Here is a 13,928-nt window from a genome sequence, read left to right as displayed (position 1 = left end):
AGTGGCTTTTGAGCCCTTCTTTGCCTTCTCTGGCGTTCTCTGTGGGCAGCCACTGGATTTCAGCAGGAGCACAACAGCTGTTGCATGGTAATCACGACTAACCTGGTATGAAACAAGCCACATGGGAGTTACCTGAAACCCAGAGTCCAGCGGTACCAGACCCTGCTGGAAAACACAGCCAGAGCACCCGGGCCTGAAATCCTTCAAGCCTGACATGAAGGGATACAACTAAGACTAGAGACATTCTGCTATACAGGAGGCGTCTTCTGGAAACCCAGCATCACTCTCTGTGAAAGCTCAGGTAAGGGGTAATACGTTTTCCTATTGATCTTTCAGCTGAAATAAGCTAGAAAACATTTATTGTTGTGTATGCCTAAAAAGAAAAAAAGAAACAAGTTTCACGAGGGCTTGTGAGCATCCCTTGGTGCTTGAGCATCCCAAGGTGTACCCATGGCTGCAACGTGTCCCTCAGCCACACACACATCCTCTGCTCCATCTTGCAGCTAGGATTTTGTGCAAGACCTTAGGCATTGTGCTCTGTGTCCTTCATCATTCACCTCCTGTTCTCTACCCTGGGGAGGACCTTGGGAGCAGAGGGTAAACACACATAGACCTGCTATTCTCCAGAGGCTGTTGCCTGTTCCTAAAAAACTCAGCAGACAAGGTAACGATTAAAGCAACACCGACCCACCATCTCCTGCAAGCCCAGCTTGGTTATGGGCAGGGTATGAATTGCTGCATCTCCTGTGCTCATGGCTCTACCATTCAGTTGAAGTCTCACTTTCAACTGAGCAGCAAAAAATGCCTGGCTGCTGATGTGCCACAATGCGATCCAGGATGGAAAAAGCCTTGGGTTAGACAGGCTCTTGACTCCCCCCAGCAGTACTAGCTGCTTTTGCCTGCATGCAGGCAGCTTCCTTGCCCTTATCACCAGCCAAGGGGCAGGAATCTCACATTACTGTGCACTAAGGGAGGGATTTCCCTTTTGAGAAGAAGGATGGGTTAAGCACCCCACAAAACTAGCATTTCTCATTTCATGATGGGGAATGTTTTTCCCTTCTCAGTTTGCACTCTGCCCTTGTCTGCCCTAGAACTCGGGAGAACCCAGCCTCTCCTCTGTCACCCCAGGCACATCCTGGACCAGAGCAATGCTATCAGATCTTCCATTTGCTGGGCACAGAAGTGTGATTTTTAGGCTCACATAAGCTAATCTGAAAATGCTAATAGAGATGTGGTGAATTTTGCAAGTTGAGTGACAACCATTACAGCCTACATTCTACCCTGGACTGTTACCACTATGCTTTCACCTGGCCTGCAGTGACATTCTGACACCTATGTGCTACCATAAGGTTAAAAATCACAACAAATTCTTCCACCACAGTCCTCTCCCAGCTTCTCACCCAGTGCTCCCCACCTCATGAACCGACGCATTCACGGTCCCTCTTCATCTTGTGAAATGATGCCACTCACAGATTCACAGCATGTCACAATGAATGTCCATCCCATGACAGCATCATCAAAATGCATCACTCCAAGGAGGCCCGAGCACTTCAGTCCTGCCTTCAGAAAGGTGCCAGGATCATCTTGCTGGCACAAAGATCTCTGAAATCTCCGTCAGGAGCAGAGACAAGTACACCAAAGCACTAGGATCTTCTGAGAGAGGCAGAAATCCCATTGCTTGATTCATTTCACATTACACATAGGCAGCTTGTAACCTCCACAACCTCCTGCTTGGTTGGTCTGGGTAACAGGAATCAGCTTATTTGGGTGCCAAGCACCTTTCCTGCCAGAGGCAGCAGAACACAGCCCTGAACACCACCCACTGAGCTCTGCCCTTAGGAGGGATATGCTGGGCTTACACTGAAAATTCAGATGCACTTCACATGGGTAGACAATAAGCCAAGGATTTAGTAGCTGTTAGCTTTGAAATTCAGGGACCTCAAGGATTTTCACCTCCCCTTCCCCACCAGAACACATGGCTTCCCAGCTGTGTGGCAAACCTGTACAGAGGGAATGCCTTTCCTGGTCTGCAAAACTTCACCCACCTTCCCCAGAGCTGGGACTGAGCTGTGGACTGTGTTCAAGGCAGAAAATGACAGCATTTGTCAAATGGAGGAGAATAAAATTGGCTGGACCAAATGGGTCAAAAATCATTTGGGTTGAAAGGTCTCATATTTGAGGCTCAAATGTGTGAAGGTGAAAGGTTAGAGAAGAGGCTCAGTCCACTGCAGTGTCTCAGAAGAAGCTGAGGAGGTCGGGTTTCTGCTGTTTGAAACACTCTCAGCACAAAAGTGATGCTAGAAATCCCACAGCATGCCAGTGAGCCCCGAGAGGGCGTCTCTACCTCTTTTAAACTGAATCCAACTGCACCAGACTAGGATGGACACTGATTCAAATCTCATTAGGAAATGGGATAGCTATAAATAAACAAAACTGCCTTCCTTGCTTGGGTTAATTCACCACCTGCAGTTCAGCACCCTTTTGCCAGCCGTTGCCTGGGTGTTCAGCCAACCAGCTTGGAACATGACTTAAGGAAACTGACTTCTTGGTGTTCCTGGTTTTAAGCATCCTGCGATGCAAAAGAGCTTGCTCCTTTCTACAAAATATATCAGGAACAAAGTAAAGGAGTCACCTATTTGGAGCTGAGCTAAGGCACTAATGATGCAGTAGGTGAGGAAAGAGGAAACACAGCGGGAGGAGGACAACTTCCCAGCCACGATGTCTTGAGAGATCATCATTCTCTTCACTCAATTCCTTTAAAAAACCCAATGTTATCTCTATAGAAAAGAAGGAGCTAATACAGCATTATAGTATCCCTGTTGGGGTTTCATTTTAAGGTTATTTTGTTGTTCTCCCAGAGATTTGTTTCAGGTATCAAAGTCACACGAGCTGTTTCTAAAGTGGATTTTGGTGAATGCAGGCAGAGTTATCTGGCCAGAGCTCTGGCTCATTGCAGCTCTTGTGTGGATGCCTGGATTTGTTGTTTTCCTCCATGTTTTTCCAGAATATAGGAGGCCTGTCTTTATCACTTTTTGGCATGATACTGAGATAAGCCACTGCACTGTGCTGACCCAACGGGTGCAGTCTATCCCTGTGCACAGCACAGGCAATTCCTGTTGTTGTCACAGCTTGATAAAGATTGACGATGACTGGCTTGTCTTCTGCCCAGTGTCACTGAGGGGAAACACACTAGAGATGGCTACATCCACAATTCCTTGGCAGAGCTCTGCATACAATTTCCTAAGAGATGAGAGAGAGACAGGATCAGATACGAAGGCGAGACAAACCAGCAACCCCCTAATTTTTATGTAGACATGCAGTTTCTCATAGAGGCACAAAGCAAACAGAGCATTGCTGCAACCCAAATCCACCCAGCAACAGCCAAATTCTGACCATACAGTAGCACAGGGGTGTGCAAGGCAGTACTGCTTCACAGTGCACGTGGTGAAGGGGGCATCCTGAACTCAGAAAGCTCCCCAAGCCTTAGCTCTGAAAAAGCTGCTGAACAGGCTAATAGTTTTGACCTGTATTTTTTGACTACTGTTAGTGATGTTCTAATCTAATTTTATCTACATCTAATCTATATCTAATCAAATTCTAATGTAGCGATATACAGTCTGTTCTGTTTTGCCAGGCTCGTACATGATACAGTGCCCATTTAGCAAAGATTTTCAGTCTTCAGCAGTCATCTCCATCACATAATACACCACCTCCGGCTCTGCCTACTCAGAGACGTTCATGGGCACAGCTGTTTGGCTGTCCCAGCCTCCCTGCAGCTGCTGGAGGCTTTGATCTGCAGCATTCATAGTGTGCTCTGGGGTCCTGCTGCCTGCAAATCCATTCACTCACTGCCAGCTGCTGCCCTTAATGCTAGTCATTTATCATGTGCTCATGTAAAGACCAACCACCAGTGGCTCCACAAGGGAGACTGAAAAACTACTTGACCCCTGAAGCATTAATTCTGTGACAGAACTTCAACCCAATAGTATCAATAAAGATGACCCAAGTTATATACAAACCCTTATGTCCAAAAGCTAAGGTTAGTTCTCCATCTCACGTAGGAAAGAAGCTGCAAGATACCAAACACAGGAGCAATGAACTTAAATCAAATGGCACTAACTAGTGTCTGGTGCCTAGAAAACTCTCCAGCCATTCACTTTCTTTCCCCTTTGTCACTTGGGCCTGGGACACAGCTATGTTTTGGGTAAGGCACATGAACAGTGGCATCACAAGGGTATTACAGAAACTGAGTACTCACTGGGCACAGGCTGGGGCCCCATTGACTTCTATCAGCCAGACCTTCAGCTCCTCATCAACCATGAAGTCAAAACCAAAGAGCTGGAAGCTCTGGTAGTGAAGATGCTTTGTGCTAATTGCAGGCTCTATACACGTAAGGCAGCTTCTGTGAAGGGAAAAACAGAAACTCAAGTTTAATAGCCCTGCAGACATGTGTCACACTGCAGTTTCTGAGGGCATATGTATAGCACAGTTAATTGGAGGGATGCTCTGTTTCTCTGGGCCTACACCAAATTACAAGCCATATCCAACACATGTCATGGTAACCAGGTCCCTGCCAAGTCACAATCTGTAACTATCAAAAAACATGTGGGACACTCCTGAGTTAACTCCCAAAGAGCTGGAGAGCAGCAGCCACACTCGCTACTGAATGAGGCAAGCTGAAGAACATGATGTGCAATTAGAGCCTGGAGCAGAAGTCAGAGCAGAAAGGGCTACACCATGTCCCCAAGGAACTGCCACTGAGACCTTGTTTGCCTCACAGCTCATCAAACATCATGTAACAGCAATGGGGAACTCAAAAGTAAATTCCACCATGAAGGATCACTTTGCGAACACCTGGATTCTCTGCAGCACCATGATCTCCAAGATCTCCCTCCAGGTAGTTTCTGTGCCCAGGAGATAGGTGACTCTGTGTGGACTAAGACAACCTACACCAATGAGATGTGTTGCTGCTTCCTAATAGTGGGGGAGGTAGTGAGATCCCACAGACTTGAGTCTCGCTTCATTTCTCCTCTCACACCTTATGTTAACCTCAGCCTTTCCCAGACCTGTCTTTTGACCTACCCTCTTCCCCTACCAAGTGATCTCACTGCATCCTTGTCGAGCCACAACTGGCAAAATGCAGACACATTGACACATACCCTGGAGAGAGCAACACCTATGGAGGTCCATCTTCACTGAGCAGTGACATTGAGGTGTTTATGGCTTTATCTTAAATTTACACAATTGAAACCCTTCCCTTGTCAGTCAGTCTGTCTGCTTCCCCAGCTGTGTCCATACATATTCCCTGTCACTGAAGGGTTATGTTCCCTTGTGCAACAGGCAGCTGGCTACCTTATTATGTGTTTGATTTGCAGTAAGATGCTATTCTCAAGCGTTGTGTTCAGGGCATCCATCAGATACTGGTTGAACTCTTCAAAGAACATTTCATTGCCTTCCTCATACCGCCCGTAGTTTTTGGAATACTCCTTCTGAATGCAGTGATTGGTCAAATGGCAGGTTTTGTCCTGGAAATTAGCACTGTTATATGGTTCGGAAGAGGTCCGCAGGACACCCTCTCTGTAGAGGTAGATATTATATTGATGATCCACAAGAACCCAGCTCCTGAGGGGCAAGAGAACAAGTCACAGTGGCTTAAAAAGAAAAAGAGCACGAAAATGGAAACCAGTGTTACAAGAGCAGAAAAGGTTACCTGATATCAAACTTGCGATGCCCTGGCTCTAAAAGCAGAGGCTTCTCCAGGTATTTCTGAATCACATGCACTTGTCCCTGCTCATCGATGAAGTCCAGGAGCTCTGCAGCTTCTGAAGAAATCAGGATCCCTTCCCCTGGCACAGAAAGACAAAGGCAAAATCAGGTTGAGGATCCTTCTACTTTTGCTGCAGGTTTTTCAGGGCTGTGAAGTGTGGACCATGGCTCATTTGCCCACAAAGCCATGTGGCTGTTACCACAGTACAGGGATCTCTCTCCCTGGTAACCAGAGCTAAAGCAAATGGGAACCAAAAGTACCTGTGACAGCAGACTGACTTTATACCCCTGCCTGGCTTCTCTGGCTGCCAGAGAAGAGGCATGCATCAGAGGCAGCATGTGCACGCTTGCACAGCATCGCCCTGCTCACCAAATTAATTTCAGCCCCTATTAAAATCATTGCTGAATTAAGAAAAGCACCATTTCAAAACACTCATTGGTACAGACAGTGTTTTCCCTGCTGTGGGGGATCTTCATTAACAAAGTTAGATGTGCTGTTCAAATACTGCCACGTTATGGCTGAAGCTGTCACTGTGTATTTCTTGCAGGAGCCCAGATCTGAAGCCACTGTTGCGGAGGAATGAAGAGAGAACATATCCCTTCTGGGATTTGAGAAAAGGATGGCACTGTGCCACGAGGGATAAACCAGCTCAGGTAAAATTACCTAACACTTGTCTGGCACTGGTACAACCACAGGCTGCACACTGGGGGAAAGAGGGAAACAACACCTCTGTAAGCCTCTGCACTGGACAGACGGTGAATCAAGGGGGAGGTTAGCTTAACTGTGTACCCAGCGAGGCAGCAAAGCAGCTTACATGGGCCAGCTGACTCTTCTCCCAAACAAAGGATCAAAACCTCTAGCCACAGCTGAAAAATTTCTCAAGTTTTAAGTGACATCCTAAACCTCTAATTTTCCTTTCACTGACCGACAACCAAGCTTCCACTAGACTTGTCCCAGGTCAGCAGCTGTACCTGAGCTGTGAAACAAGGGGAACACAAACTCACAAAATGGAATATGTAAACCTTTAGAATTAGTTTTAAGCAATGTTAAGTTTGATGGCTTTGTAACAGTAGCAATGGAAAATTACTGAGGTGCATGGTACATAGAAAAAAAATAGAGTACAGCTAGAGAACATACTGGCACAAGATAAATCATTAGAGTTGATGTAGTTTTAAGAAAAACAGTCTAGAAGAACAGGACACAGGGTGTCCTGGTTTAAACCAAGTCCACACAGCTTGCGTGGTTTAAAACCCTACCTCAGTCTCCCGCAGCACCACACACCCCTTCCTCCCCCCTCTCCCCGCTCCCAGAGGGATGGGGAGGAGAACCAAAGGAATGTAACTCCCACGGGTTGAGATAAAACCAATCCAGTAACTAAGGTATAACACAAATCACTACTGCTACTACTACTACAAATAATAATGATAAAGCAAATAACAAGTGAAGAGAATACAAAATCTCACCAGCCACCGACCCATAACTCACCCCACCCTGCCTGACCGAGCACCGACCGATACCTCCTCCATCCCCCCAGAGCTCCAGCCCTTCCGGGTTTCTCCTGGTTACATCCTGGGTATGACGTGCTATGGTATGGAGTACCTCTTTGAGTAGCCTGGGTCAGGTGTCCTGTCTCTCCTTCCTCTCGCTTCCCTCCTTCCCTGGCAGAGCATGAGCTCAGAAAAGGCCTTGGACAAACCAAACATCTGAGCAGTAACTCAAAACATTGGTGCTATCAGCAACCGTTCTCAGCCCGAAAGTCAAAACACAGCACTGCACCAGCTACCAAGAAGGAGAAAAAATGACTGCTACTGCTGAACCCAGGACACAGGGATAAGGAGTATCTGGGAATGGCAGGTGTCCAGGATGGGCTGCAGTTAAACTAACTGATAAGTAGGAGGATAGGAGGATTACTATGTCTCTGGAGCTAACGAACCAATTAAACTGGTATAAGCATCTACTGCATGTACCTCAAAGGCTGCCAGGACTGATGAAGATTGGTGGAAGAAGTAAACGACCCTCAGAGACCACCACCACAGTTCTGTACACATGTGGGGAACTTTCTGGAAAATAACGTAACCCATACATAGCCTCATGAATATGTATGTATGGCCAGGGACTATAGAAGGATGGCTTGTGTAGCAATCTGGGGACACACGTTAGGAGGAGCTATCCCCCGTGTCTCCCAGCGCCACAATAAAGAATACCTGCTTGTCAGCTTGCAAACTTTGTTGGCAAGTTTGTTCCTGGAGTTTTCTCCGAATCAGCTGGACCTGCCTTGGCAATTAATATTGACAAGCTTTCCTCTTCATTAGATGTAATCCCCAGACATTTAAAACTTCCTCTAGAAGATTAACATGACTCATCTCTCCTCCTCCCTGACAAACATAAGCATATTCTCCTGCTGCTTCTCAGTAACACAGCCAAGAGAGCAGAGCAGTGAAGAAAGCTAGCATGAGGCACAGTTTTATCATGCAGACTCCTTGCAGCAGGCTTAGCTACAGCATGGAGAGCTGGCATCCTTGCCCTTGAAGGCTGCTGTCCTGCTGGCTGCCTTCCTCCACGTATCCCATTTTTCTGTCTGTTATCTCCTGCTCTATGTATTCCCCTTGCCTCTGGTGCCTGCTGCCTTCTCCCTGCAGCAAACTTTCCCATATTTTGAGATACAAACATAGAAAATGGGTGGTCCTTTCACTGCCATCCACGTCCTAAGCATTGTGTGCATGTTACAACACTTGTCAAGAGCCATGCTACCAAGCAGACAAAGAATAGCACTGTGCTGGCTTGACTGGCATAAAGTTGGAAGGTGAAACCTTTCATAGACATGCTAGATATCAGCTGGGCTTAGCCAAACCCTGGGATTCTACTGGTCAAGAGTAAGACATAATGAGAAGGTGGCTCATTTTGTTGTGGAATGAACCTTTGGCACCAGCTGAGGACTTGGCGATCCAGACGTTGCCTTCATTGCCTTCCCGCCGCCTGTTGTAAGCTGCCAAGAAGACTTCCCGCTCATCTGTCCTTGTGTTGTTTATGAGATGGCGAATTCCATTCTGGGCTGGAGCCACAGGGGTCTTCAAGTTTGTTGGGTAAATCACGTATGACTCAGGGAACCACGTGCAGGACTCGGATAGTTCAGGGCTTGTCTTGATTAGCCTGCGTGAATAGAGACAGGATGTTAATCTCCAGAGAGTCCCCACCTGCATGGGCATCATTTAAGTAAAAAGTGTCATTAACTGGGCTCTTTTGCTTGGTGGTGAATAGCAGTGGCCAATGAAGACCATTGGGAACCCACTGAAAGCAAGGACACAGTTACACGTTTCATGTCCCAAGGTGTCTTGGATGTCTCTGGCAAATCTCTCCTTCCAGTAACGTCTAGAGATGCCAGCAAATTCCTGGTAGCAGAGCCCAGGCCCATTTTCTTTCAGAGTCAAGGTTGCTGCCTGCCTCTCTTAATGCTCACTCTGAGCTTGCTGAAGGCCAAAAGCAGAGCTCATGACTTGCTGATTCTCTCTGTGAGAGACTGACTGGCAGCAAGTGACTTCCTGATTGCCTTGAGGAATGTAATTTGTGGTCCCCTGGGTTCCTAAGTAGCTGGATGCATGGTTCACCCACAGTCAGAAAGGTCAGTCAAGCTCCAAGAGAGAAAAAGAGGTGTGCAAGCACTTCCAGCACTGCCTCTAGACCACGGGCCAGAGAAATCCAGCTGGGGAGCACCGCAAGTGCTTGTGTAAAGAATACTCCACTAGTTCCTGACAAACACCACCACAGCTGTGAAGTGATTGGGACCAGGTTCTTCACACACCCACTCTGCAGGACTGCATTAGCACGAGGCAGCACAAACACTAATGTGGAATCAAATGCTTGAAGGAGATCAAGAGCTCTGACATGAAGATGCCCTAATGGCTGCAGAGTTTGCACAGGGAAGAGCTTATCTACAATGAAAGCTCATCCACATTTCCCCAAGAGACCCTGGCATGGCTGGTCATGCAGAAATAACTCCCAGAGCTCTGCCTGGAGATGTTTCCAAGCATTTGTTTGACCAACAAATTTCATTAGTGAAGGCATATTAGTGTCTCTGTACGAAACAGGATAAAAGGAATAAGTTTGAATTAAATGTCCACAAGGAAAAAGAGCAGATATGGGTTGTTTGGGTTTTTTTTTTCCTCTCTTTTGATTTGGCTCTAATCTGATTCAATGCACTCTCTGGTTTCAAGCAGATATAATTCAGTGGAAACAGCATTTCCCCTGAAGTTACAAAGAAGTCTTTATGCACTCAGATAGCTCCGGAGACCAGCACAGGAGTCTGAAGACAGCACGTGCTGGGACACTCCCAGGGCAGCTGTTCTGTGAAATACCTTCTCAAGAGCCTCAACGCTCAACCATGCTCAGAAGAATTTCTGCCCAACCCATGTAATGTTTCGGTGCATGCCTTACTTCACTAGAGATGCTTTGCGGCACAGCTTGTCTGCTCCCCTGTAGTAATTCACCAGCTGCACAAGACCGGGTTCGTGGCCTAAAAAGGGGAAACAAAGACATCAGACAAACTTCTCCATTAATAAAGGAAACACATGGGCTTGGTGGAAAGGACCTGTGCAGGAGGGCAGAGAATGGAGGCTGTTTCCTTGCCCTGTGTCACAGAAACAGACTCTAAGCTAGTACTAGTTCCTGGCTTTCCTTTCTTTTAATTACAAAAACCTGACACTTCAATATTCTAATGGAAAATAATGATTTCCTCACTCATGCTAGGAACTGGCAACATCACTCAAGGAATGTTCTCCATTTCCTGGTGGCAGTTATTAAAAGTGAAGATTTGAGCTACTCTTAAATGCAGCAGGAGGACGCAGGGAAGCCCACCACAATACAAAGAATGCAGCTCAGGACAGGGCCTCATTTCTTTCTTTATGTACAGCAGGATTCTCTGTAGGACACTGGGAAATGTTAAAGGATGTGTCTTACTTCACTCTGGCAGTTTGCAGAGGTAGACCCAGGTACTGCCCCAGGCATCACTTGCCTCTTGCACATCTATGTTCAGCTGCAGTGGCTGTGTGGGAGAGACTGCATGGTGACGCCCAGATTTGAGTTACACTACAGACAACTGCTGCCATCCTATCTAACTTCCAGCTGAGTGCAAGACATAGAGTTAAGCTATAGAATGGTTTGGGATGGAAGGGACCTTAAAGCGCATCCAGCTCCAATTCCTGCCAAGGGCAGGGACGCCTTCCATTAGACGAGGTTGCTCCAGGCCCCTGTGTCCAGCCTGGCCTTGAACATTACCAGGGATGGGGCAGCCACAGCTTCTCCGGGCAACCCATGCCAGGGCCTCACCACGCTCATAGGGAAGAACTTCTTCCTAATGTCTCACCTAATTTTAATCACATGGTGCCCACTAGTACAACCCCAAGTAATACGAATATCTACAGTTCTATGAATTAATGTTTCCTTCCACTGAGTAGAGACTTTAGGAAAACCATACCAACCCAGCTTTGATGCAACAGTTGCTCAGGACAACAGCTTTAGGAAAATGTTATAGAGAAGATACAGCTTTTTGGAAGATGCACCAAAATAACCACGTTATTTTTGGTTTGAATCTACTGATTTCAGACAACCAGTTCTGGCTACAGGAGGATGGGTTGAAGAAGCCAGTGCCAAGGCACGACCTGCTGGCCACATTAAAGCCTGGCTACACTGTGTGTGAGCATCCTTGCTGCTTTACACCTCCCCTGGTGCTTCCCTGCCTGCTGCAGACACCATGATGCTGGGAGGTGACCAGATGGCATTGCCATGTGATGTGGACCTGTCACTCACAAACACATGAGGAGACAAGGGAAAAGGTGCTGGAGCTGGTGACTTGCAGTCTGAAAGAGCAATCAGTGCTGGGTCTGAACTGCAGGAAAAGGGCTGCAAAAGCCATCCTGCCCTGGAGCTGCTGGGGCAAGGGAGCTCCTCCTGCTCTGATGTTTCTGCAGCCAGAAGCAGTGCTGCAAACTCACCCCAGAAAGGAAGAAACCAGGTCCAAGAGCAGGGAGGGAGACCAGGAGGGTCCTGCCAGCCAATGGATGCAGACACGGGACTGCGGGAAGGAAACGGCTGGGGTCTGCAGTGTTCTCATCCCAAACCTGCTACAACAGGCCTGGTGACAGGAGCCAGCACAGCAGCTGGCACCATGCACAGAGACCTGCCAGCCACAGGCAATGACGGTGCATCTCTGGTCCTTACAGCCCTGCCAGTGCCTGGCTCAGCTCTCCCCACTCTAGGCAGTGCATGGCACTCTCCCTGCCTGCTCTTGGGCTCTTCCTCATCCATGGGGCAGATTATCAGGTGGCTGTGCCCTGGACAGGCAGTGTGCATGGCAGGCAGGGGACAATCCTGCACAGGGAAGCTCCCAGGACCTTGCATGTTGACAGTGTGACAGAAGAACTCAGGAAGGAGGGGGAAAGGTGGGGATGGAAGCTAGCCTGGGCCTAGATACACAGAGAACCTCTGGAATAACCCTCACGCTGCTCCAAGCGGGCACTATACATGCTGTCATCCCCTGCAGAGGCACACCCCCACCAGCTTCAGCTCCAGCGCAAAGGTTTGATCGTGCCTGGCTCAGACCTGTTCCCTCACCAGTCCCAAACAATAGCAACACCCCCATAACATGTAAGCTCAGCACTGCAACGCCCCTGCCCTGCACCAGGCACCCCCGCGTTCCCCACAGCCCCAAGCTGGGTGACCAGAGCCCCTGCAATGGGGGGAAAGCCCCTGCAGGGGTGTCCCCAAGCGTGTTGCAGCAGTACAAAGCAGGCAGGGCAGGAGGAGGGGGCTGCACCCATGGGTGCTGGGACCCCGAAGGTTTGTGGCATACAAGAGGGGGGGTCTCCAGGTGCCCTCTGCCCCTCTCACCCCCAAGCTGGGCTGTGTGTTCTGGAGCGGGGGGGGGGGGGGGGGAGCACTGGTTAAGCCGCTTGCGATGGGGGATCCTCTAAGCCCTGATAGAGCCGATGCCTGGGACCCGGCTCTGCGGAGAGCCCAGCCCGGGGCCGGGAAGCGGCCGCACCGAGACCCTCCCGGCTCCCACCCTTTGTTCTGAGCGACGCACCCGGGGCTGCACCGGGTGCCCGTGACAGGGAGCCCGGCACCAGCGGGGAGACCGGGGACACCCCCCCCAAACCCGGCACGCCCTGCCCGCAGCGCCGGGCGCTGACGGCGGAGCCCACCGAGCGGGACGGGCAGGACCGGGCTGCAGCGGGGGTGTGCGGGGCACAGCCTTACCCAGCCTGCCGAACGGGAGCCGGTTCCTCTCGCCCAGCATCAGGTTGAAGCGCGGGTTGTCCCTCCGGAGCCGCCGCCACTGCCCGCTGGCCAGCAGCAGCCGGCTCACCTCGGCGTACACGCTGCTGCCCTCGTCCCGCACCACGAAGGTGTACATGGCGGCAGCACTCCCGTCCCTACCCGCGGCGGCCCCGGACGCGCCCCATGCCCGTGGGGCCCCGCCGCAGCCCAGGCAGGGCCCGGCGCCGCCCGGCCCCCCTCCGCATGGCCCGGCCCGCCGCGGCGGGGGGGGTGACCCGGAAGTGGAGCGGAACGCCCCCTGACGTTACCGGGCACCGCCCGTCCGCAGGCCGCGGCACCCTGGTGTGCACCGGCACCGGTACCGGTACCGAGCGGCGGTGCTGGCCGTTAGCGTCCGGCCCTGTGCGGGGAGATCACCCCCGGCCCTGCCCGCGGCCAGGCTCTGGTGCAGCGCGCACCGCCCGTGCTGCTGCGGTACCGCTGCGGGCTGCGCCCGAGGCACAGGCACCGTGTCCTGCACTGCGTCACCGGCAGCGGGAGCAGGGCTCCCGATAAGGGACAGGACAAGGGGGAATGGCTTTAACCTGACAGAGGGGAGACTGAGATGAGACATTAGGAAGAAATTCTTCCCTGTGAGGGTGCTGAGGCCCTGGCACAGGGTGCCCAGAGAAGCTGTGGCTGCCCCATCCCTGGCAGTGTTCAAGGCCAGGTTGGACACGGGCTTGGAGCAACCTGGTCTAGTGGAAGGTGTCCCTGCCCGTGGCAGGGGTTGGAACTGGATGAGCTTTAAGGTCACTTCCAACCCAAACCAGTCTGGGGTTCTATTGAAGCAAGTAGCTTGTCTGTACTAGGAGGTGCTTGTTGACCTGGGATGAGTCTCCATCCACTT

General features: G+C 50.1%; 1 protein-coding gene across 1 annotated transcript; it reads right to left on the bottom strand.

The window, feature by feature from the left end:
- Positions 1-1,890: 1,890 nt before the first annotated feature.
- TTL (tubulin tyrosine ligase) lies at positions 1,891-13,281 on the bottom strand. The gene is made up of 7 exons (XM_034060984.1): positions 13,019-13,281; positions 10,199-10,277; positions 8,685-8,917; positions 5,711-5,846; positions 5,353-5,622; positions 4,259-4,402; positions 1,891-3,240 (listed from the first exon to the last, which is right to left on the bottom strand). Exons 1-7 carry the CDS (start codon positions 13,173-13,175, stop codon positions 3,123-3,125), a joined length of 1,137 nt encoding a protein of 378 aa, XP_033916875.1. The 5' UTR covers positions 13,176-13,281; the 3' UTR covers positions 1,891-3,122.
- Positions 13,282-13,928: the final 647 nt, after the last annotated feature.

This window comes from Melopsittacus undulatus, chromosome 3 (genome assembly GCF_012275295.1).
Source record: "Melopsittacus undulatus isolate bMelUnd1 chromosome 3, bMelUnd1.mat.Z, whole genome shotgun sequence".
Classification (NCBI taxonomy): Eukaryota; Metazoa; Chordata; class Aves; order Psittaciformes; family Psittaculidae; genus Melopsittacus; species Melopsittacus undulatus.
Note: the sequence above shows the minus strand (reverse complement) of the source record. Positions and strands in the feature narration are given on the sequence as shown.

Excerpts from the sequence above, each read along its gene's own strand:
- TTL (XM_034060984.1), bottom strand. The coding sequence starts at position 13,175 with ATGTACACCTTCGTGGTGCGGGACGAGGGCAGCAGCGTGTACGCCGAG. Across the intron at positions 4,403-5,352 it reads CAAATCAAACACATAATAAG|AAGCTGCCTTACGTGTATAG; the intron begins GTAGCCAGCTGC and ends TTCCCTTCACAG. Across the intron at positions 3,241-4,258 it reads GGGGCCCCAGCCTGTGCCCA|GAAATTGTATGCAGAGCTCT; the intron begins GTGAGTACTCAG and ends CTCATCTCTTAG.